Raw genomic sequence first — 24,078 nt, 5'->3', positions numbered from 1 at the left:
TTTACTTTCTAAAATATTTTCTAGAGGGCAAAGGACAGGTAGGTTTAATAACGCAAATGTAAAAAGTCCTGTCGCTCACATACAAATGCAAAATCTAAATGGCACCCTATTCTTTATAGAGTACACTACTTTTGACCAGAACCCTATGGCCCTGGTCAAAAGTAGTGTACTATAAAGGGAATAGGGTGCCATTGGGGATGGAAATTCTTTGAAATTACTCATGAGAGCAAATACTACGATTCTTTGGTTCCCACAGAGGGTCAGGAGCTTAAGACATGAATGATATTATTAAAATGTTTGTTCATAAAAAATAAATGATTTCCCCTCCTCCCACATGGATTACAGACAAGAGGCTAGGTGCGTTCTGACTGTCTTAGTGTGCGGATAAACATGACCATCACTCTCATAAAACTTAAATGAAACATCACTCCTTATGTTTTTTCTCAGGCCAAAACGCTCAATCCCATTTCTACTGTCAAAACAGGTTTTGAAAAGGCTTCTTCCGCATCTTTTGGTCCATGTCTGTTTTTCACTCAGTGAAGTGCTACTATCCCCTTGGACTACAGGTTATTGCCGTCATAAGGTGTCCGTCTGTCTGTTGGCTGGACAGTTTCTACCGTTTAGGACCTTTGTGGGTAAAGGTAAAGGTGGGGTATAGCAGCAGCAGTTCCTCTGAAGTCCAGTATCTGCTGGAAGGACACCTGGTGGTACGAGAGGATGAGTGTGGCCAGCCAGCCTGTTGTGCCTCCCCCTCTCCCTCCCTCCCTCCATTTCTCTCTCTCCATCTGCAGGACTCTTAAGGCTCCTGTGCGGACTGTCTCGGCTCGTGCCCTCCCAAAGCTGGCTGTGGTGATTTAAGACACGGTGTGTATGTGTGGATTTGTTTGTGGCCTCTGCCCCACTTCACTGTCCATCCGCCTACCCTTGGCTCCCCTCCTGGGCAGCGACCACCACCCCCCTCAGTATGTCTCTGAGTCTGAGTCGTTGAGTTCCTCATCCTTGTAGAAGCCTCCATCGTGGTCGCGGTGGCCGATGTTGTTGAAGCTGCAGTAGGAGCTGTGCTCGCTGCGCAGCACGGGCAGGCTGTCGAAGGTCACACTCTTGGAGGGGCTGGTGGTGTAGTGGTTAATGGCACTGAAGGACAGGCTGGGCGCCGGGTTGCAGGGGGACACGGGCATCATGGTGGCCAGGATCAGCGCCAGGCAGTCCGCCACGTCTTTGTTGGGGGCGCAGGCCAAGGCAGGCGTGTAACCTGAGGGGTTCAAACAGAACAGCAGAGGGTCACTTCAGGAGCATCACCGTTTACTATAACACTTTTGGTGAAAAACATGAAATAACAGCAGGCTAGGAGATACAAAGTTAAGACAATAACCAAGCAGTGGACTAGAGAGAAACATTTGTGGACACATTGAGAAGAGAAGTACAGAAGAAAACGGTGTTAGCGTTATGGATCTTACCATTGTCATCGACTGCTAGCACGCTAGCACCCTTCACTAGTAGCTCCTGAACCACCACCGTCAGACCATTTCTGGCTGCAACGTGTAACGGCCTGAGGAGAAAGTACCGTCAGATTAGCCAGCAGCAAATGAGGATACCTCCCAAATGCCAGACTATTCCCTATATAGTGCACTTCTTCTAATTCTTCTGGCCCAATTAATACAGCTGAACCATACGTACGTCTGTAAGGCTGCGTTAGTCGAGTTGATGAGGTTCCTGTCTGTAATCTTCTCCAATATCAACAAAGCACTGGTTTCATGCCCCTTTAAAAACCAGAGTCAAACATGTCAGACCAAAATGTCAACCAGAGAGAGCCAACTGTTCAGATGAACGTCATCTTCATGTGGGGATGCTCACCTTACTGCAGGCCAGATGAAGAGCAGTGTTCTTGACTGCATCCTGCAGGGTGAGCTCTGCTTTGGCACTGCTCACCAACAGCTCTGACACAGACAGAGAAACATAAAGAAACTCAATTAGGAAATGAAGCGACTTATTAAAATGTAAAACAGACATGTTGAACTTAAGCCGGCTGGGCGAGGCAAAGCGGAGGAGAGGGGGCTGCGTACCGACAGCGTTGGTTTGTCCGTTCTCAGCAGCCATCATGAGGGAGGTCTTCCCGGAGGCATCGGGGGAGTTGACCTGGGCGTTGTGGCCTAGCAGCAGCTGAAGACACTCCACGTGGTCCGTGAAAGCCGCCGCATGCAGGGGGGTCCTGGAGAGAGAGGAAACTTATTTCACCGATATCATGTAGGACTGTTATAAACAAGTTTGTTCAATTAACCCTGTTTATACCATAGAAATATAAAATCACTAATAGATGTATTAAAAGTAATCTACAATCCCTCATCCAACCCCAGAGGTCATTTTATTCCCAAGACAACATTATTCTCCAGAAGAAAAGGACTTTGTCATGTGCTGTAGTTACCGGTTCTTGGTGTCAGTGGCGTTGACAATGGCCGGCCCCAGAGTGTCAATCAGCATCTCTGCAGCCCCCTCGTTGTCATTGATCACAGCACAGTGGAGGGGGCTGAACGAGTTGCCCTCGGTGACATATGCTATGACAAAGTCCTGTTTCAGTGTAAGGTCCTCCACTGAGAGTCATAACCCCTAATTCTGTTGTAGTCTTGTTCATTCCCCCACATGGCTCCGTCCACACCAATCGAATGCTTTTCAAGCCACAAGAGGGAGTGAATGAGTGTACACTTCATGGAGGAGAGAACAGAGCTACAGTCCAGTTAGTCAGTACGTACCGTTGTATGTAGGGGTGTAACGATCCATCTACTACATCGATGTATCGATTTATATTCCTATGATCCAACTACATCGATCTGTGCTCGGTGAGTTGGCCTTTTGGACAACATATATCACTCTAACATCGTTTTAAAATGTAATAAATCGATTGTATCGATACTAGGAAATAACCCATTGGATTTAAGCACGTCAGACTTTATATGGATGTTTTTTCTTAGCACTTTTAATGATAAAGGCTTTAAACATTACTCGATTCAGTCTGCCTATCTGTGACGTCATCGCCCCACGCCAGCAGCAGCGCAAAGGCGCAAAGACAACAAAACATAGCATGGCGGACGACAGAGGAGAAGCCGACGAGCGAGAAATTATCAAGCCACCATTGCGGTCCTTACAAGAAACAGGAATCTAGGAAACTTCACCTGCACTGTCCAGTATCCAGGTATTTATTTCAGTCACACTGGTTGAATTTTTGGCTAAAAGGTTACTGAATCGATTTCAAGTCACTGAATCGTTTCGGATCGTATCGTTCTAAATGAACCAATATCGTCCTTGAATCGTATCGACAACCACGAATCGTGATACAAATCGAATCGTTACACCCCTAGTTGTATGGCCTGCCTAATTCAGGGACATGTTTACGGTGCTGAAGAGAGAAAATCAGAAAATATCTAGTGTTCCGTTAGTCCAGTACGTACCGTTGTAGCAGGCCCAGTGTAGTGGCGTGTAGCCCTGGTTGTCTGTGATGACGGGGAGGGTCTCCACTGACTGGGCGGCGTGTAGGAGCCCCCCCAGCACCCCGATGTGTCCGGATTCCGCCGCCAGGTGGACAGGGGTCCGCCCCTTACAGTCCCGAACCAGGAAGCTGGCGCTGTGCTGCAGCAGGGCCTCCACACACTCCTCATGACCCGTCAACGCCTGGGAGGAAGGGCAGGGAGACAAGAATGGATTTGAATAACTAATAATCAATGATATAATAATGAATCATCAATTATTACAAATGATGTCTGGAGGCAGGTCCCCCTACAGGGATGAATACACCACTACCCATGGACAACTACTTTTCTGAAGATAATATGTATATTTGAGCCTCCCCGTCTCTTTCTGTGTGTGAGCGTATACAGCCAGCTCTCCTCCTCACCCCTCTGTGTAGCGCTGTTCTGCCCCACTTGTCTTTGGCTTCTACGCTGGCTCCCTTGTTGAGCAGTGAGTACACACAGTCTGTGTGTCCGCTCAGCACTGACAGCATCAGAGGGGTTCTGATACACAAGACAACAAGGTCATATTACAAACTGGTAATAACCAGGCTGAGTCCCAAATGGCAACCTATTCCCTATATGGTACACTACTTTTGACCCGAGCCCATAGGGTTCTGGTTTAAAGTAGTGCACCAAGTAGGGCATAGGGTGCCATTTGGGACGTAGAACTAGTGTCAAAATCTCTTTATTTCAGGAATTGTATCCAAAACCCAATTGACTTACTGTCCATTCCCGTCTTGAACGTCCACTGGACTCTGGAGGTCAGCATTTCCAATCAGCAAACGCAAACACTCCGAATGACCGTTGGTAGCTAGAGGAGGATAAACAGAGAGGATATAAGAATGTGAGATGATTGACCGTTGGTAGCTAGAGGAGGCTAAACAGAGAGGATATGAGCTGATTGCTGGACGACTATTACCTTCACATGAACAGACAGATTTCTAGAACAGTGGTATTGGTAGATGACATCCTCATGATGTTAACACAGCAGATAATAAAACATTTTGGGGCTGAGGCCCTCGAAGCCTGTCACCTGCTAGCTGTGTACCTGGCTCTGGATAGAAGTCCCCCTGTGCACTGATCTAGGATCAGCTTACCCTCCCCAGATCCTCAGCAATAATGACAAAAAATGACCTTAGATCAGTGTGTAGTGGGCATTTTCACACTATGCTATATAATATCCCTAGAGTGGACATTGGCGTCCTAGCAACATGACCAAACAAATGTCCATCTTGGTAAGGAAAACTTTTGAATTACAGAATCTCTAGGTCTTACGTGATATCCTATGCGTACCTGCAGCGTGGATGGGGGTCCTCTTCAGGGTGAAGTCTTTAACCAGGATGGAGGCTCCCTGGTTGATGAGGACGTGAACACACTCCACATGGCCTTTAAAGGCAGCCAGGTCCAGAGGGGTGCGCCACTGGCTGTTCCTCACGTCTAGATCCAGCAGAGACTGAACCAGGACCTCCATAGCATGGTGGTGGCCGTGGTACGCCTGAATGGAAACAAACACACAGTCTGAAGCAAAGTCCAGTGGTATGCCTGAACAGATATACACTCCTAATATAATCAATGTCCTATAGTAGACCAGTGGTATGCCTGAACAGATATACACTCCTAATATAATCAATGTCCTATAGTAGACCAGTGGTATGCCAGAACAGATATACACTCCTAATATAATCAATGTCCTATTGTAGACCAGTGGTACGCCTGAACAGAAATACACTCCTAATATAATCAATGTCCTATAGTAGACCAGTGGTGCGCCTGAACAGATATACACTCTTAATATAATCAATGTCCTATAGTAGACCAGTGGTATGCCTGAACAGAAACAGTCCTAGACCCCTAAAGTAGACCAGTGTCTCTCAAATCGGGTGCCCATTTTTTCTCCCGCCCAGCATCAACATCGAAGGTCCCTGCCAAGCGTGAGATTTAGAAACACTCTACTTCTCCTCTGTTGGAGGTTGATTAACTCAAATGGCAAAATAAGGAAATCATCCTCATCATCACCGTGTCAAAATATGCATGTATTTTACACTAATCAGGAACAGATAGGAACATGGTGTGTGAGTGTCTGGACAATCAACTTTTCGTGGAAAAACAACACCATGCCTGCATCCCAGATAGCACCCTATTTCCCATGTAGTGCAGTACTTTTGATCTGGGCCCATAAGGCTCTGGTCAAAAGTAGTGCACTAAATAGGGAATAGGGTGCCATTTGTCATGTGGCGAGACCCCTACAGGAGCAGGTAGGCTTTACTCACAGCTAAGTGTAGGGGGCTGATGGGAGCTCTGACATCAGAGTCGTTCAGGATGTCTGTCCCTGAGGTTTCCATTAGCTGGGGAAAGACAAGGACGGGCCAGTTTAGACTTGTAACATATTTACTTTGAAGGTTAGTCTAGTAGCATGTTTCATGTTGTAAATCTCAGTGACCAGCCCCTGCAGACATACTGGGGTGTTGCATTCGTATCTTAAACAAGCTAGTGTGAGGAAAAGTAACCAACTGGTACTTACCACATCTAAAGGTGTTTCACTTGCAATCTGGAAAAAGAACATCAAGAGTGACGATGCGGCCACGACAAACATGCAACCACACCTTAAAACCTACTGAATATCAACGTCTGTCCCAAATGGCACCCTATTCCCTATATAGTGCATTACTTTTGACCAGAGCCCTATGGGCCCTACATTCATTTGGGACGCAGACAAAATGGTCTGTGAATGCAGGGCGTCTAGTCCCCTGTGGTTCTGACTCACCAGCTCCAGACAGAGGCGGTGTCCGTACGCAGACGCGTAATGGACTGCGTTGTAGCCCTGATTGTCCCTGATCCCTGGGTTAGCGTCGTTTCGCAGCAAATATTCCAGACACCTAGAGGTCAGAGGTCAAGAGTTCACTAATCATTATACCAACATCAAGACAGACAGATAAGCAAGCAGAGACACTTTCCCAAAGGAGACGTGGCCAAGCTTTCACACTGCAGATTTAACACTAGTATGTATTCAAACACGACCAACAACATACTCTAGACTACAGTGAAATGTGAAAGGTCATGGCACCACAACATACTCTCCAGACTACAGTGAAATGTGAAAGGTCATGGCACCACAACATACTCTCCAGACTACAGTGAAATGTGAAAGGTCATGGCACCACAACATACTCTCCAGACTACAGTGAAATGTGAAAGGTCATGGCACCACAACATACTCTCCAGACTACAGTGAAATGTGAAAGGTCATGGCACCACAACATACTCTCCAGACTACAATGAAATGTGAAAGGTCATGGCACCACAACATACTCTCCAGACTACAGTGAAATGTGAAAGGTCATGGCACCACAACATACTCTCCAGACTACAATGAAATGTGAAAGGTCATGGCACCACAACATACTCTCCAGACTACAATGAAATGTGAAAGGTCATGGCACCACAACATACTCTCCAGACTACAGTGAAATGTGAAAGGTCATGGCACCACAACATACTCTCCAGACTACAGTGAAATGTGAAAGGTCATGGCACCACAACACACACAACAGTAAGAGAGGTGTGAGACGTACTTTCCGTCTGTGTCGGAGGCAGCAGCGTAGTGGAGCGGGGTGCAACCCCTTTTATCCAGATCGTTCACACTGGCCCCAGACCCCACCAAGGCAAACAGACACTGGTAGTTACAATTGGCTGCCGCATAATGCAGAGGACTCCTAGAAGAACGCACAGAAACCATTCAACATCAACAACAGAAACAGCTTATTGGAGCTGTATAACATTTACATTCTACATTTACGTCATTTAGCAGACACTCTTATCCAGTGCGACTTACAGGAGCAATTAGGGTTAAGTGCCTTGCTGCAGTGCACATAGACACATTTTTCACCTAGTCAGCTAGGGGATTTGAACCAGCAACCTTTCGGTTACTGACCCAACGCTCTTAACCGCTAGGCTACCTGCCGCCCAATATTTCCCATAATAATTCCTATATGCCCCTATACTATATTCCCCATTATCATAAAGATCACATATGAAAGTTATTTGATGCCACAGACAGACCTTCCGAAGCTGTCCTTTCTGTTGAAGTCTGCCCCTGTGTTGAGCAGCAGATTCAGACAGTCCAGGTTCCTGGTAACAAGATATCAAGTTCAGAAAGGCTCTCGTACATCTGAGCTATCAGGTGGATGGTAACAAGATATCAAGTTCAGAAAGGCTCTCGTACATCTGAGCTATCAGGTGGATGGTAACAAGATATCAAGTTCAGAAAGGCTCTCGTACATCTGAGCTATCAGGTGGATGGTAACAAGATATCAAGTTCAGAAAGGCTCTCGTACATCTGAGCTATCAGGTGGATGGTAACAAGATATCAAGTTCAGAAAGGCTCTCGTACATCTGAGCTATCAGGTGGATGGTAACAAGATATCAAGTTCAGAAAGGCTCTCGTTCATCTGAGCTATCAGGTGGATGGTAACAAGATATCAAGTTCAGAAAGGCCCTTTCACATCTGAGCTATCAGGTGGATGGTAACAAGATATCAAGTTCAGAAAGGCCCTTTCACATCTGAGCTATCAGGTGGATGGTAACAATGAGAACCTTAAAGAAAAGAGAAACCCGTACACTGCTCTTGCTAGTATCACTGTTTTTATAATGCTAATAAAAGCTATAATAAAAAGTGATACTAGCAAGAGCAGTTTGCAGGTTTCTCTTCTCTTTCAAGAAGATATAAAGACAATTTAGACCAGAGCGCAAGTCAATACCACCATGGCATGGAACCACATTATACAGAAATGATACCGCACTAATGATCTAAACGATTTTTTTATACTGCTAAACAATGTGAAATGTAAGAGTGTGAATATGTGTTTGTTCTTTCTGGTGGCTTTCCAGTTCATGAACTAAATATTCCTTGGTGTAAAGCCTGGACCAGTCCACTCACCCAACAGCTGCTGCAGCATGTAAACAGGTCCTTCCAAAGTCGTCAGGGGTGTCTATATCAAAGCCTGATGAGAGGAGCTTCCGACAGCAGTCAGAGAACCCACTGAGAGCAGCCAGGTGGAGGCGGAACATCCCATGGACGCCTCGCCTGCAACACATTTTTACATTTTAGACTTTAAGCAGACACTCTTATCCAGAGTGACTTACAGTTGATTCAGCTAAGATTGGAAACAGCACCACATCACAGTCCTCATTAAACCCCACAGCAGATCAACACATCAGCATGCTGCAATGCCCTGTCTATCAACCCCCCACACACCACAATGTGTTGAGCATAGTCTCCAAGCGGCAATTCGGTCAATGACAGAATTGCAGATGCATGTTGCATTATTGCTGGAAACTGTGTGTGTGTGTGTTCTCACTTGGCTGTGTCAGCTCCGTTCGTGATGAGTGTATTGATGAGTAACTCGTGGCCGTAGCGAGCAGAGATGTGCAGGGGTGTGTTTCCATTCTTTTCTTCACAGTCGATCTCAGCACCTACAGAACACACACACACACAGACACACACACACAGACACACACACACAGACACACACACACACACACACACATACACACACACAGACACACACACACGTCAACCACTTGACCCTAGAGGCCTCATGAAGCTTCATGTTCAACCACATTGCAAGTAACATTGCTCTGTGCCAGTGAATCATGGTTTGAAGACTAAAGACAATGCTGAAGAGCCTACTGGTTCATATATATTCAGTTGAGAGCATTCACAGCGACTCACCATTCTGGATGATGGCTTGAGATCTGGAGAAGCGTCCGTGGATGGCCGTCATGTGGAGGGGGGTCTTTCCATCTTTACTCTGCAGATAGAAAGACAAAGATGGTTCACACGGCAGTCTGTGCTGCTGACCACAGGCAAAATCAAACACGTATTGGAGGAGCGCTTGATTGCATTTAGTTTGCATTGTTAGGCCTATTCCATTGGTATTTGAATGTAGACCAGGGCCAAATACTAAGCCATGTGCTGCGTCAGTGTGTGCGTCGCAAATGGCACCCTATTCTCTTCATAGTGAACTACTTTTTGCACCAAAGTAGTGTACTTATAAAGGGAACAGGGTGCCATTTGGGACACAGCCAGTGTCACCACGGCTCCTTGCTCTATGGGCCCCTGGTCAAAAGTAGTGCACTACATAGGGAATAGGGTGTTATTTAGTTCAGACACAGTGTTGGTCATCCGGTCTCCTCACCTTGATGTTGACGAGGGCCCCGTTGCCCACCAGCAGCTCCAGGCAGAGCGCCCCATGGCACGAGGCGGCCGTGAAGTGGAGTGGGGCGAAACCCTTCTCGTTCACCTGGTTCACGTTGGCGCCACACTCGATCAGCTCATTCACCACCACGTCCTGCCCGTTGTAGCATGCCACGTGGAGGGGGGTGTTACCGTACCCATTGGGCTCATTTATCTGGAGGGAGCAAGGGAGGGAAAAGAGTGGAGAGAGAGAGGGGGGGGGGGGGGGGGGGGAACAAAACAATACATTCCTGATCAGGTCACTTGGTTCTGAAAACCCCCTGGCCCAAAACACTGGCTCCAACCTCCATCTCTTCATTACTTGGTTCTGAAAACCCCCTGGTCCAACCTCTCTCTCTTCATTACTTGGTTATGAAAACCCCCTGGTCCAACCTCTCTCTCTTCATTACTTGGTTATGAAAACCCCCTGGTCCAACCTCTCTCTCTTCATTACTTGGTTCTGAAAACCCCCTGGTCCAACCTCTCTCTCTTCATTACTTGGTTATGAAAACCCCCTGGTCCAACCTCTCTCTCTTCATTACTTGGTTCTGAAAACCCCCTGGTCCAACCTCTCTCTCTTCATTACTTGGTTATGAAAACCCCCTGGTCCAACCTCTCTCTCTTCATTACTTGGTTATGAAAACCCCCTGGTCCAACCTCTCTCTCTTCATTACTTGGTTCTGAAAACCCCCTGGTCCAACCTCTCTCTCTTCATTACTTGGTTATGAAAACCCCCTGGTCCAACCTCTCTCTCTTCATTACTTGGTTATGAAAACCCCCTGGTCCAACCTCTCTCTCTTCATTACTTGGTTCTGAAAACCCCCTGGTCCAACCTCTCTCTCTTCATTACTTGGTTATGAAAACCCCCTGGTCCAACCTCTCTCTCTTCATTACTTGGTTATGAAAACCCCCTGGTCCAACCTCTCTCTCTTCATTACCTGGTTATGAAAACCCCCTGGTCCAACCTCTCTCTCTTCATTACTTGGTTCTGAAAACCCCCTGGTCCAACCTCTCTCTCTTCATTACTTGGTTATGAAAACCCCCTGGTCCAACCTCTCTCTCTTCATTACTTGGTTATGAAAACCCCCTGGTCCAACCTCTCTCTCTTCATTACTTGGTTATGAAAACCCCCTGGTCCAACCTCTCTCTCTTCATTACTTGGTTCTGAAAACCCCCTGGTCCAACCTCTCTCTCTTCATTACTTGGTTCTGAAAACCCCCTGGTCCAACCTCTCTCTCTTCATTACCTGGTTATGAAAACCCCCTGGTCCAACCTCTCTCTCTTCATTACTTGGTTCTGAAAACCCCCTGGTCCAACCTCTCTCTCTTCATTACCTGGTTATGAAAACCCCCTGGTCCAACCTCTCTCTCTTCATTACCTGGTTATGAAAACCCCCTGGTCCAACCTCTCTCTCTTCATTACTTGGTTCTGAAAAACCCCTGGTCCAACCTCTCTCTCTTCATTACCTGGTTATGAAAACCCCCTGGTCCAACCTCTCTCTCTTCATTACTTGGTTATGAAAACCCCCTGGTCCAACCTCTCTCTCTTCATTACTTGGTTCTGAAAACCCCCTGGTCCAACCTCTCTCTCTTCATTACTTGGTTCTGAAAACCCCCTGGTCCAACCTCTCTCTCTTCATTACTTGGTTATGAAAACCCCCTGGTCCAACCTCTCTCTCTTCATTACTTGGTTATGAAAACCCCCTGGTCCAACCTCTCTCTCTTCATTACTTGGTTCTGAAAACCCCCTGGTCCAACCTCTCTCTCTTCATTACCTGGTTATGAAAACCCCCTGGTCCAACCTCTCTCTCTTCATTACTTGGTTCTGAAAACCCCCTGGTCCAACCTCTCTCTCTTCATTACTTGGTTCTGAAAACCCCCTGGTCCAACCTCTCTCTCTTCATTACTTGGTTCTGAAAACCCCCTGGTCCAACCTCTCTCTCTTCATTACCTGGTTATGAAAACCCCCTGGTCCAACCTCTCTCTCTTCATTACTTGGTTCTGAAAACCCCCTGGTCCAACCTCTCTCTCTTCATTACCTGGTTATGAAAACCCCCTGGTCCAACCTCTCTCTCTTCATTACCTGGTTATGAAAACCCCCTGGTCCAACCTCTCTCTCTTCATTACTTGGTTCTGAAAACCCCCTGGTCCAACCTCTCTCTCTTCATTACCTGGTTATGAAAACCCCCTGGTCCAACCTCTCTCTCTTCATTACTTGGTTCTGAAAACCCCCTGGTCCAAAACACTGGCTCCAACCTCCATCTCTTCATTACTTGAAAGGAAATCATTCGCCAACCCAGTAGAGCTCTGTATTTTCATTGAGTTGTAATTGAACAGTGACTACACATTTGAATGCGTGTTGACTCACATCCACTCCAAGGTCCAGGAGGTACTTGACCACACTGATCATTCCACTGGAGGCTGCAGAGTGGAGAGGGGTGTAGGCCTTCTTGTCTTTACAGGACACCTCTGATCCATGAGAGGCCAGCAGTTTCACCACCTCAATGTGCCCTATGGTAGGTAGAGAGAACGAGAGCGAGAGAGAGAGAGAGATTAGTTTACAGTGGTACACAGCACCATAAGCAACACCTACATCATGTTAGTACAACTGAAAACATCTAATCAACCTACTTAGTACATGATTCTGACATAATAACACACTAGACGTGGCTCATACAGCTGAGCTGTGAGACTAACACACAGTCCATTCATTCATTCATTCATTGGTATAAAGGACATTAGTCAGAATGTAAATGATGTGGTAAACTCATCACCCATGTAAGCAGCCCAGTGGATTGCTCGGCGATCCTTCTTGTCAAAGGCATTAATGTTGGCTCCTCTGGAGAGAAGCAGCCTCACCATCTAACAGGGAGAGGAGAGAGAAACAAAACACAGGTTGAGGAAAACTAAACAGCAAAATCCGCTAAATCTGGCTTCAAAGCCTTCCCTTTAAAATTATATATTTTGTATTCACAATGAATGAAAGATAACATGTAAAGACATGGTACATTTCTCCCCTTTTAGTCCCCCTTTGACCTCCCCCTCCCCCCAGAATGCCTCCAAACACATTTAAAAAGAAAGGGAAAGTAATTGACTTACATGTCAGAAAACAAAACAAAAGTATACAACAACGTTACTTCAAGCAAAAATGTAATAGCCTAACAATTTCAGGTGATTAAGTGATTTTATAGGCCTATATAGCAGTAATCTCAAGGTGGGGCCAAGAGTACTAATCTGGAGGAAGTGTTTGGAGCTGTTCAAAATAGGATATCATCGGGTCCCAGGAGGAATAAAATGAGTTGGTTGACCCTCGAATGGTAACTTCATTTTTTCTCATTTTAGGAACAGCTTCAGATCTTCGAGCCAAAGAGAGGCTAAGGGAGGATTGATAGATTTCCAATCCAATAAAATCCTTCTGCGGGCTAACAGGGAGGCAAAGGCAATGGCATCTAGCTGTCTATTGGTCAGAGAAGGATTGTTGTTTGGTACTCCAAAAATAGCAATTTCTGCACTAGGCTGCAACTTTATATCAAATGCTTCAGAAAGGGTTTTAAATAGTGGACAAATAATCTGCCAGACGGGGACAGGACCAGAACATGTGGGTCAAGTCCACCAAGGAGCTTTTACACCTGTCACATGTACCATCAATATTTGGGTAGAATTTGGACAATCTGGCCTTACTGAAATGGATACGGTAAAGTACCTTAAACTGTATAAGGCTGAGCCGGGCACAAGAGGAGCTTCCATTTACCCTCAGTAAGGCATTTCACACTCAGATCGGATTTTATTCAAAGCCTCCTCTGAACAAACTCAAGCATACAACTAGGGCTGTGATGGTCATGGAACTTCAGGTGTCGGTGATTGGCGTGTCTTATGTACGTGGTCATCGACAAAACTGACAGCTGACAGGGGGGCGGGACGGACATTAGCAAAGGAAAACATTAGCGCGTTTAGGCCAGTCTTTCTCTCAAGTTTGGGGAAGCTAATTTTCTCCATGAAAAATATCAAGCATTCCATGCATCATCACATTTGCAAACTTATTTAAAAAAAAAAAATGTTCACCTTTATTTAACCAGGTAAGCCAGTTGAGAACAAGTTCTCATTTACAACTGCGACCTGGCCAAGATAAAGCAAAGCAGTGCGATAAAAACAACACAGAGTTACATTTGGGGTAAAAAAACATAAAGTCAAAAATACAACAGAAAATATATATACAGTGTGTGCAAATGTAGCAAGTTATGGAGGTAAGGCAATAAATAGGCTATAGTGCAAAATAATTACAATAGTATTAACACTGGAATGCTAGATGTGCAAGAGATTATGTGCAAATAGAGATACCGGGGTGCAAAAGAGCAAAATAAATAACAATATAGGGATGAGGTAGTTGGGTGGCCTAATTTCAGATGGGCTGTGTACAGGTGCAGTGATCGGTAAGGTGCTCTGACAACTGATGCTTAAAGTTAGTGAGGGAGATAAGAGTCTCCAGCTTCAGAGATTTTTGCAATTCATTCCAGTCATTGGCAGCAGAGAACTGGAAGGAATGGCGGCCAAAGGAGGTGTTGGCTTTGGGAATGAGATATACCTGCTGGAGCGCAGACTACGGGTGGGTGCTGCTATGGTGACCAATGAGCTAAGATAAGGCGGGGATTTGCATAGCAGTGATTTATAGATGGCCTGGAGCCAGTGGGTTTGACGACGAACATGTAGTGAGGACCAGCCAACAAGAGCGTACAGGTCACAGTGGTGGGTAGTGTATGGGGCTTTGGAGACAAAACGGATGGCACTGTGATAGACTACATCCAGTTTGCTGAGTAGAGTGTTGGAGGCTATTTTGTAAATGACATCGCCGAAGTCAAGGATCGGTAGGATATTCAGTTTTACGAGGGCATGTTTGGCAGCATGAGTGAAGGAGGCTTTGTTTGCGAAATAGGAAGCCGATTCTAGATTTAACTTTGGATTGGAGATTCTTTATGTGAGTCTGGAAGGAGAGTTTACAGTCTAACCAGACACCTAGGTATTTGTAGTTGTCCACATACTCTAGGTCAGACCCGTCGAGAGTGGTGATTCTAGTCGGGTGGGCGGGTGCCAGCAGCGTTCGATTGAAAAGCATACATTTAGTTTTACTAGTGTTTAAGAGCAGTTGGAGGCTACTGAAGGAGTGTTGTATGGCATTGAAGCTCGTTTGGAGGTTTGTTAACACAGTGTCCAATGAAGGGCCAGATGTATACAAAATGGTGTCGTCTGCGTAGAGGTGGATCTGAGAGTCACCAGCAGCAAGAGCGACATCATTGATATACACGGAGAAAAGTGTCGGCCCAAGAATTGAACCCTGTGGCACCCCCATAGAGACTGCCATAGGTCCAGACAACAGGCCCTCCGATTTGACACACTGAACTCTATCTGAGAAGTAGTTGGTGAACCAGGCGAGGCAGTCATTTGAGAAACCAAGGCTATTTAGTCTGCCAATAAGAATGCGGTGGTTGACAGAGTCGAAAGCCTTGGCCAGGTCGATGAAGACGGCTGCACAGTACTGTCTATTATCAATCGCGGTTATAATATCGTTTAGGACCTTGAGCGTGGCTGGTTCATGTAAGGAGTCATATTTACACTTGACCACATGTCCGTATTCAGTGCAAAAATTAACAAATCTACGTCCTTTAGCTCTGTCTGAACCTCCCCCTTCACCTTGTTGAACAAGGTAGGGACCGCTGTTTGAGACAAATACTTTCTCCCCGGTAACTCGTATAGTCTGTCAAATTTCCAGAGCATTTATTTGAAGGCGGGTTTCTCCACCGTTCGTAAAGGCACCATTCCTATGACTAAATAACGAGTTCCAGTGTCTGGCAGTGCTCGCCACTTATCGGTGTCCCGTTTGTGGTGCTGGAATTCTTAGTAGGTAGCCTATGGGTTTTGCGCATATTCTGCAAACAGGCTGGTCCAAGTCATCTGGTTCTCCATCGTCGTTAGGTGTGAAACTGAAATGTGCCCAAACAGGTTGTTATGGGGTTTTTTTTGCAATGAGAGCCATCTTTTTCACCTCACTCCTCTGATCTACTGTAACAATGAAAAAGGTCAGAGGTGAAGGTCAGAGGTCAGAGGCTACCCACCCACCCCCAGCCTGTAGGCTATAGATCTAGAGGTACTATAGTTACCCCCGGTCCCCACTTTTCACCTCACCCCCCTCTTCAATTAACCTGAATTGACCTTCAAAGATTCTCTCCTATTCGCGCATAGAGCAGATTTGGTGATTGCGGTGCATCAAAAGATAGTCCATCTATTAAACTGTCTATATCTCCTCCAACTAAGTCAGCAAAACAATACCATATAATCAATAGTTAACACTCACGCTATGGATAAAGTATATCTACATTAAAATAAAAGGTGATAAAACATTTTATGGAGAGAAAATCATACTTGGTTTTGACGGTTATTTTATTTTCATGGCGTTCTTCATCCAAAACCGTCAATGTCACGGTTATCCAATTACCGTCACAGCCCTACATTCAACCATTGTAAGTAATCGGATGCACAGTAAGCTCAACGTGGGGATAGGACAGGTATAAAGTGTAGACTACAGTGTGTAATCATGTCCATGCTAATTGCTAACCTCCTGGTGTCCACTGAAGGCTGCATGGTGCAGCGCCGTGCGCCCGGCCCGGTCTGACACGTTCACGTTGCTGAGGAGAGGGACCAGGGCCTCGGCACAGCGGACTGCCTTATTGGCCGCAGCGATGTGGAGCGGCGTTTGCCAGTTCTTGTCCCTGGCGTTCACGTCAGTAGAGTGTTTCAATAACACCTGGACAGCCTCCTACAGGAACACAGTTCAAATCATGTTCAACTTTGTTTAAAGTGCATTTAAAAATCACAACACACTTAACAGTCAAACACATATGCACAGGAGTGTGTGTGAGGGCTGACAGTATCAGTACACGTACATCACTGCAGGAAGCCAAGGCCCGGTGCAGAGGAGTGAGCCACTTGTTGTCTTTGGCATTTACTCTGGCTCCTGGGACACAGACAGAAAAACAGGTGACAGACCGACAGGGGGACAGACCGACAGGGGACACATTCAGTGCCTAACAACACACTATACAATACAAGTAAAATGATATACAACATAATTCTGACAAAATAAATGACATACCTGTACACGAAGAGACAACACACAATAGCTTAGCCCTTGGTGCAGCCACAGCTCTCGGGCACCTGCGTGAGCACATAGAAACTCACTGTCTAATCAGAGACTTCAACACATTAGTTCCCACAATGAGTTCATCAACCTGCCCATCAACAATAAGCACTGGGACTACATAACAGAAGCCATAAAGTTGAATTTTTAAGTCACACATGCCCACTGGGCTAGTTTGTTCCCACCACAACCCACCAGGATGATGTCTGAAGGAGCTAGAAAGTTCCCCTCTACCACTCCTGCCTCCCTCAACCGAGGTACAATATCTGCGCGCAGAGTAGTAGCCATGGACCCACTATCTAACATCCCCTTCAGCTCAACTTTATCCTGTACTAGCACAGTGGTGTAAAACAAACTGTCATTCTGAGTACTTCTCATTGTGTTCTGAAAAATGACTGTTGTTCTTGGGTACTGACTCACAAAAGTAAGAATAAACAGATTGGATATCATCATCAGTGGAGGAAAAATAAGAATGCCCCACATTGCCCTCCTCAGAACGGAGGCTTTCTAGTTTTCCTGAGACCTGCCAGTCTGTCCACATCCAGGGTTCTGTCGCTGCCCAGCCTCACTACAGTCAAAGCTCATGTGGCCCGGAGAAAAGCACTTGACGCACAGCTGGTGCATCTGACAGTGAGCTTTGGTCCAGTGATTAGTGCTTCCACAGTCAGAGCACTCATGCTGACGTTTGTGGAACTGTTTACGGGGCCCTCTACATTTAACATGTTTAAGTCATTTAGCAGACGCTCTTATCCAGAGCGACTTACAGTTAGTGCATACGTTACTTTTTTTTTTTTCATACCCCCCGTGGGAATCGAACCTACAACCCTGGCGTTTATTGGGGATTTATTATTCTCCTAAATTGATGGGATGACTAACTTAGAAAGAATGCATTCTTGACTGGGCTAATGTAGGTTGTGACACCTGGCAGGCTGTGATTGATGTGAAGAGCTGTTTTAGGGGGTAAAATGAGATAAGGATTGTTTCTCCAAATGCTAGACTATGCTGGTTCTTTGTGATCTGTGAACCTTCCTTGGACGTAGGAATGAGGTCTAAGGGAGCTGGCTCTTCTCACTATGACAGGTTGTTATGATAAACTTGTGCCTGGCTGAAGTGTGCAACAAATGGCGCCGAGGAGATGGGACCAACACCTGAACCAACGGATTGGCTGAGTAAAGTTAAAACCACACTCATTCCTTTACTCTAATTGGCCAGCAGAGAAGTGGGAAACTTTCTCTGTCAGAGTATTTGAGTATTGGATCTGAAACAATGTTTTAGTTCTCTGAAGTGCCCTGCGAGGTATTTCAAAGAGCCCGTATATACGAAACATCATATTTACCATTGAAGTTTTTTGCATTAATTAAAATAACTAGTATATCTTAGAAGTCGTGTTGACCTCTTTTGTTCCTAATACCAGATTTGAATTGACGCGACTTTGACAATTGGTGACCCCGACGTGATCTGGTAGAAGGGACTTCGCTGGATACTGTCCGGCCCATTTGGTCACCTCTTTCATCGAACCGTGTGTTTCACAAACTGCCCGGGCTTCTAAAAAGGTAAGCAGATACCTATTGTTAAATAACTAAAGATCTGCACATTGGCTTTATCCAAATTAATTTTGTGAAACACCTGTCTGATGTAAGTGAACTCAATTATGAAACTATTATGAGTAGATAAGCCTTTAGTAAATGTGATGTTTAAACCATGGTACCAGAGAGTATTGGTTCTACCGGCAAGGTCCATGAGATACGGCTAGGTTCAGGAGACAATACTGACATCTACCGGCAAGGTCCGTAATTGCGACAATACGGCTAAGGTTCGGAAGATATAGGGAATAATTGGTTTAAATAATTGCTATCGGCAAGGTTCGTAACTACGACAGTACGACTAAGGTTCGAAGAATTATACCGGCAAGGTCCGTAACTGAGATACGGCTAGGTTCGGGAAATTTTAGATAATACTGGTGACTGGCAAGGTCCGTAACTAAGGGTTGCGGCTAGGTTCAGCACAGTGTTTTGAATAAAATAGACGCGGCTGTGTGCCCAAATAGATTGTGTGTGGAATATAAGTGTGTCATTTATGACTGTGTGACATATTTGACTGTATGATAGGATTATGACTGTGTATTGTGAGTGAGTGCGATAACTGTGTACTATTTTTGCTGTGTGATAACTGTATACTACGTTTAACTGTGTACCATTTTTGACTGTGAATACAAATAATATTTTAAAACAGTAAATGATGAGAATTACAATTAGGAAATAAAGTTTAAAGTGTGCAAACGTTAACAAAAGACACCCATAGGAGGTACTATAAAAGTTAGACAGTGCGAGTGTTGTCGTATGCATGAAAGTGTGAATGATAAACCTGTATACCTTGATAGAAAACAAATTGGGAATCAAAAGACGTTTGTGGCTGTCCAAACGGTATAATTTGGGAATAAATGTTGGATTTGTGTTTACTCAAACCATATAACCCGTCAGTAACAATCGAAAACATGAAATGAAAAGTGATGAATGAGTGTGACTGAACTAAAACGTTTGAACTGATATATTTGAAATATAACATTTGATGTTTGACATAGCGTAATACTGCTTTTAAATAAGTAAATTGAAGTGATATGGTGTGGCGTTTAATTTGATGTATCAACCATTGGTTAAATAATTGAAAAACTTGGGTTTATTCGTTCAATTTACCAATTGATGTGTGGCGTTTAATTTGATGTATCACCACATTGGTTAAATAATTGAAACAATTGGGTTTATTCCTTCAATTTACCATTTGATGTGTGGCACTGTAAGAATACTGCTTTCAAACAATTAAGGTTGAAATAACCTGGCGCCGAGTTTAACTAATTAGGTGGGAATAATAGATAGATGTACTTTAAATAACTAAATAGCGGACGAATATTACAAATTAAAACGAAAAAAACATGACTACCAGCGGAGAAGCGGAAAGAATATTGAAGGCTCTAAAATCCACACTTGAAACAAACGGAGGAAAAGATGGAAAAGAATGGAGCAGGCGAGGAGAAAAACTTTATAGAGAATGGATAGACGATGGTGTCACACCCTGGTGCTGGGACTCATTATTGTTTATCCAGGGTGTGTGCAGTCTATGTGTTTATGTTCTATGTTGGGTGTCTAGGTTGTTGTTTTCTAGGTTTGTTCAATGACTCCCAATCGGAGGTAACGAGTGTCAGCTGTTCGGCTCGTTATCTCTGATTGGGAGCCATATTTATTTCTGTATGTTTTCCTGTGTGTTTGTGGGTTTTTGTTTCCTGGTTACATGTTCCGTATGTCAGTGATTTGTAACTTGAGAACTTCACGTATCGTCTTTTGTTTTGTTTTCGTGAGTACGTTTATTAATAAATCATGTTCACTCGCAACGCTGCGCTTTGGTCCGCTTCTTCATATGTAGACGATCGTGACAGAAAAACCCACCAGAATAGGACCAAGCAGCGCGTCCAGGAGCAAAGGGTCTGGACATGGAAGGAACTGTTGGAAGGTAAAGGGTCATGGACTTGGGAGGAGATCCTGGAGGGTATGGATCGCCGTCCATGGAGCGAGACGGTGGAGAGGCGACGGCGAGAGGAGCAACGGCGTCGGCAGAGCCAACGTCGTAAGGACGAGAGGCAACCCCAAGAAATTTTTTGGGGGGGGCACATGGCTTGGGCGACGGAGCAGCAGGAGGCCGCCACCAGGCAGAGTCAGAGGGCTGCCAGGTTAAGGGGGCTGACGGAGGCAGAGAAGGGAAGGATTCAGTGGGCTACCAGGTCAAGGGGGCTACTGGGTAAAGCAGAGAGGGAAGGTGTTGAGGCACGGCGTGAGGTACTGGGGTGTGTAACCAGTTCGGTCCGGCCCGTTCCTAGTCCCAAGGTGCAGCCAGTAGTGTGTGTTCCCCGTACGGTACAGCCTGTTCCGGTCCCTCGCACTAAGTGTAAGGTGCGCGTCGCCAGCCCGGTTCGGCCTGTTCCTGCCATACGCACCAAGTATGCGGTGCGCGTCGCCAGCTCAGCCCGGCCTGTTCCTACTCCACGCACCAGGGATACGGTGCGCTTCGCCAGCCCAGCCCGGCCTGTTCCTACTCCACGCACCAGGGATACGGTGCGCTTCGCCAGCCCAGCCCGGCCTGTTCCTACTCCACGCACCAGGGATACGGTGCGCTTCACCAGCCCGGCCCGGCCTGTTCCGGCCACTCGCACCAGGGATACGGTGCGCGTCGCCAGCCCCGCCCGGCCTGTTCCTGCTCTCCGCACTAGGCGTGAGGTGAGTCCCCAGGGTCCAGCATGCCCTGTTCCGGCTCCCCGCACTAGGCGTTATGGGAGTCCCCAGGGTCCAGTATGCCCTGTTCCGACTCCCCGCACTAGCCCTGAGATGCGTGTCCTCAGCCCGGTACCTCCAATTCCGGCACCACGCATCAGGCCTACGGTGCGTCCCCAGGGCCAAGCATGCCCTGTTGCTTCTCCCCGCACTAGCCCTGAGATGCGTATCCTCAGCCCGGTACCTCCTGTTCCGGCACCACGCACCAGGCCTACGATGCGCCTCAGACGGCCAGAGTCTGCCGTCTGCCCAACGGGGCCTGAACTGTCCGTCTGCCCAACGCCGTCTGAACTGCCCGTCTGCCCAACGGCGCCTGAACTGCCCGTCTGCCCAACGCCGTCTGAACTGTCCGTCTGCCAAGCGCCGCAGGAGCTGCCCGTCTGCCATGAGCCTGCAAAGCCGCCCGTCTGCCATGAGCCTACAGAGCCGTCCGCCAGACCGGAGCCGCTAGAGCTCTCCGCCAGACAGGAGCAGCCAGAGCCTTCCGCCAGACAGGATCAGCCAGAGCCTTCCGCCAGACAGGATCAGCCAGAGCCTTCCGCCAGACAGGATCAGCCAGAGCCTTCCGCCAGACAGGATCAGCCAGAGCCTTCCGCCAGACAGGATCAGCCAGAGCCTTCCGCCAGACAGGATCAGCCAGATCCTTCTGCCAGACAGGATCCGCCAGAGCCAGCCAGCCAGGATCCGCCATTTAGCCCGGTGCTGCCCCTTAGCCCGGTGCTGCCCCTTAGTCCGGTGCTGCCCCTTAGTCCGGTACTGTCCCTTAGCCCGGTGCTGCCCCTTAGTCCGGTGCTGCCTCTTAGTCCGGTACTGCCCCTTAGTCCGGTGCTGCCCCTTAGTCCGGTGCTGCCTCTTAGTCAGGTGCTGCCCCTTAAACCGGTGGGGGTCATTTGGAGGAGGCTACATAAGCGGGAAGTGACTATGGTGGGGTGGTGGTCTAGGCCGGAGCCAGAACCGCCACCGAGGAGGTATGCCCGCCCAGCCCTCCCCTGTTTGGGGGTTTTGAGGCGCGGTCGCAGTCCGCGCCTTTAGGGGGGGGTACTGTCACACCCTGGTGCTGGGACTCATTATTGTTTATCCAGGGTGTGTGCAGTCTATGTGTTTATGTTCTATGTTGGGTGTCTAGGTTGTTGTTTTCTAGGTTTGTTCAATGACTCCCAATCGGAGGTAACGAGTGTCAGCTGTTCGGCTCGTTATCTCTGATTGGGAGCCATATTTATTTCTGTATGTTTTCCTGTGTGTTTGTGGGTTTTTGTTTCCTGGTTACATGTTCCGTATGTCAGTGATTTGTAACTTGAGAACTTCACGTATCGTCTTTTGTTTTGTTTTCGTGAGTACGTTTATTAATAAATCATGTTCACTCGCAACGCTGCGCTTTGGTCCGCTTCTTCATATGTAGACGATCGTGACAGATGGTTGTATACTGTCCCCCGATGGAGTGCCTGTAGAAGGCGAACCAGGGAGAATACTGGAGACGTTGAAACGGAAAACCCAGAAAGCAGAAGGCGAATGGAAAAGTGAAGGAGAGCCCCGCAGTGGCAAAATTAAAGACGCAATGGAGAAAGCAAAGCTAAAGGAGAGGATTGGCCTAGCAATGCTTGGAAAATTGAAGAAACTGTGTGCAGAGAAAACAGGACAAAAGGAAAGGACCCGTTTATACCCACCCTTACCAACAGCGCCACCACCATATGAAGACCACCCAAAAACAATGGCTCCGGTTCTGGATATAGCGGGAAAAGTCCACTATCAACAAAGGACAGATGAGGGGGAAGAAGGAGTGTGGGTCAGAAAGAGCGATATGACTGACAGAAGGGGAGAAGTGGATGTACTTCTAAAAGCTGCAAGAGCGCTAGAAAAAGGAGTGTTTGAACTGAGTAGAATTGAGGGAGAGACGGGGAACAGATGCGGAACAGAAGGAGGAGGGAGTATTTACGGTGACGGTGAGAGTGAGAAGGAAGAGAGAATGAGCCTAACTGGAGGAAACGTAAGAGGTGGTCTAGCCCAGGGGGAGTGGCAACGAAACAAGGATGCTGAAGAAGGGGAAAGGAGGGAGAGACTTGAGAGACAGAGAGATGAAGAACGACTGGAAGAGTTGAAGATGATAAAAGAGGAAGTACGACACCAGGAAGCACAATTGCAAAAGTTAAAAATGGAGCTCAAAGCGAACAAGAACGGAAGTGAAAGTGAACGCTCACCAGTAAGGGGACACTGTATTGACCTCAGAGATGGGGAAGAGAGTGAGGAGGAAAGAGGGAAACAACAAAAACTAATATGTGGAGCTTTTGATGGAGACATATGGGACAACAATGATGGACCTGCATACCATACCCGAGCCAGGGCCCAGTCCAGAGAAGGACACAAAGGGGGGCAGTACCCGTTGAGGGAGACCCCAGGGGGGGTCTCAGTTTACAAGCCATGGTCTCAGAGACATACAGACACTGGTGGACAGTCTCCCCCAACCTGATGAATCTGGACACAGATGGGTGAAGTCTTTTGAGAGTCTCACAGCAGCGGATGAACTCACCATAGGTGATATGGTTACTGTAATGAACAGGTGTATGGGAGACCAGGAATGCAGAGAGATAATGACCTCTGGGGGACTGAGAGGGCAAGTGTGGTCGGCTACAAGATTTGACCCCCACCGCAGTGACGTATGGAATGTCATAAGGAGGAAGTATCCTTCCCAGGCCAGACCCGAACTGATGAGAACTCTGATATTGAATGACGATGAAACCATACCAGCATACATGAAGAGGGCTAAGTGCCTCTGGAGGCAAGCATGGAATGAAGAACCAGGAAAAGACACCATGAAGCACCTCTTCCTGACAAACTG

General features: G+C 46.8%; 2 protein-coding genes across 2 annotated transcripts in view; both read right to left on the bottom strand.

The window, feature by feature from the left end:
* Positions 1–24,078, bottom strand: part of LOC311116407 (2-hydroxyacyl-CoA lyase 1-like) — a gene marked incomplete at both ends in the record, with an annotated part of 101,156 nt that overhangs the window by 27,061 nt on the left and 50,017 nt on the right. The gene's annotated exons all lie outside the window — the stretch shown is intronic.
* LOC311116405 (serine/threonine-protein phosphatase 6 regulatory ankyrin repeat subunit A-like) lies at positions 830–23,662 on the bottom strand (the record flags this gene model as incomplete). The annotated part of the gene is made up of 24 exons (XM_084191498.1): positions 830–1,252; positions 1,458–1,549; positions 1,678–1,760; positions 1,855–1,937; positions 2,064–2,209; positions 2,423–2,588; positions 3,444–3,663; positions 3,887–4,004; positions 4,227–4,314; positions 4,797–4,998; positions 5,774–5,848; positions 6,025–6,051; positions 6,268–6,379; positions 7,076–7,216; positions 7,563–7,631; positions 8,440–8,586; positions 8,861–8,975; positions 9,235–9,313; positions 9,701–9,913; positions 12,106–12,248; positions 12,512–12,599; positions 16,345–16,545; positions 16,673–16,743; positions 23,620–23,662. 24 exons carry the CDS (start codon positions 23,660–23,662, stop codon positions 960–962), a joined length of 3,015 nt encoding a protein of 1,004 aa, XP_084047624.1. The 3' UTR covers positions 830–959.

Source organism: Coregonus lavaretus (assembly GCF_964263955.1).
Source record: "Coregonus lavaretus genome assembly, contig: HAP1_SCAFFOLD_300, whole genome shotgun sequence".
Taxonomy (NCBI): Eukaryota; Metazoa; Chordata; class Actinopteri; order Salmoniformes; family Salmonidae; genus Coregonus; species Coregonus lavaretus.
Note: the sequence above shows the minus strand (reverse complement) of the source record. Positions and strands in the feature narration are given on the sequence as shown.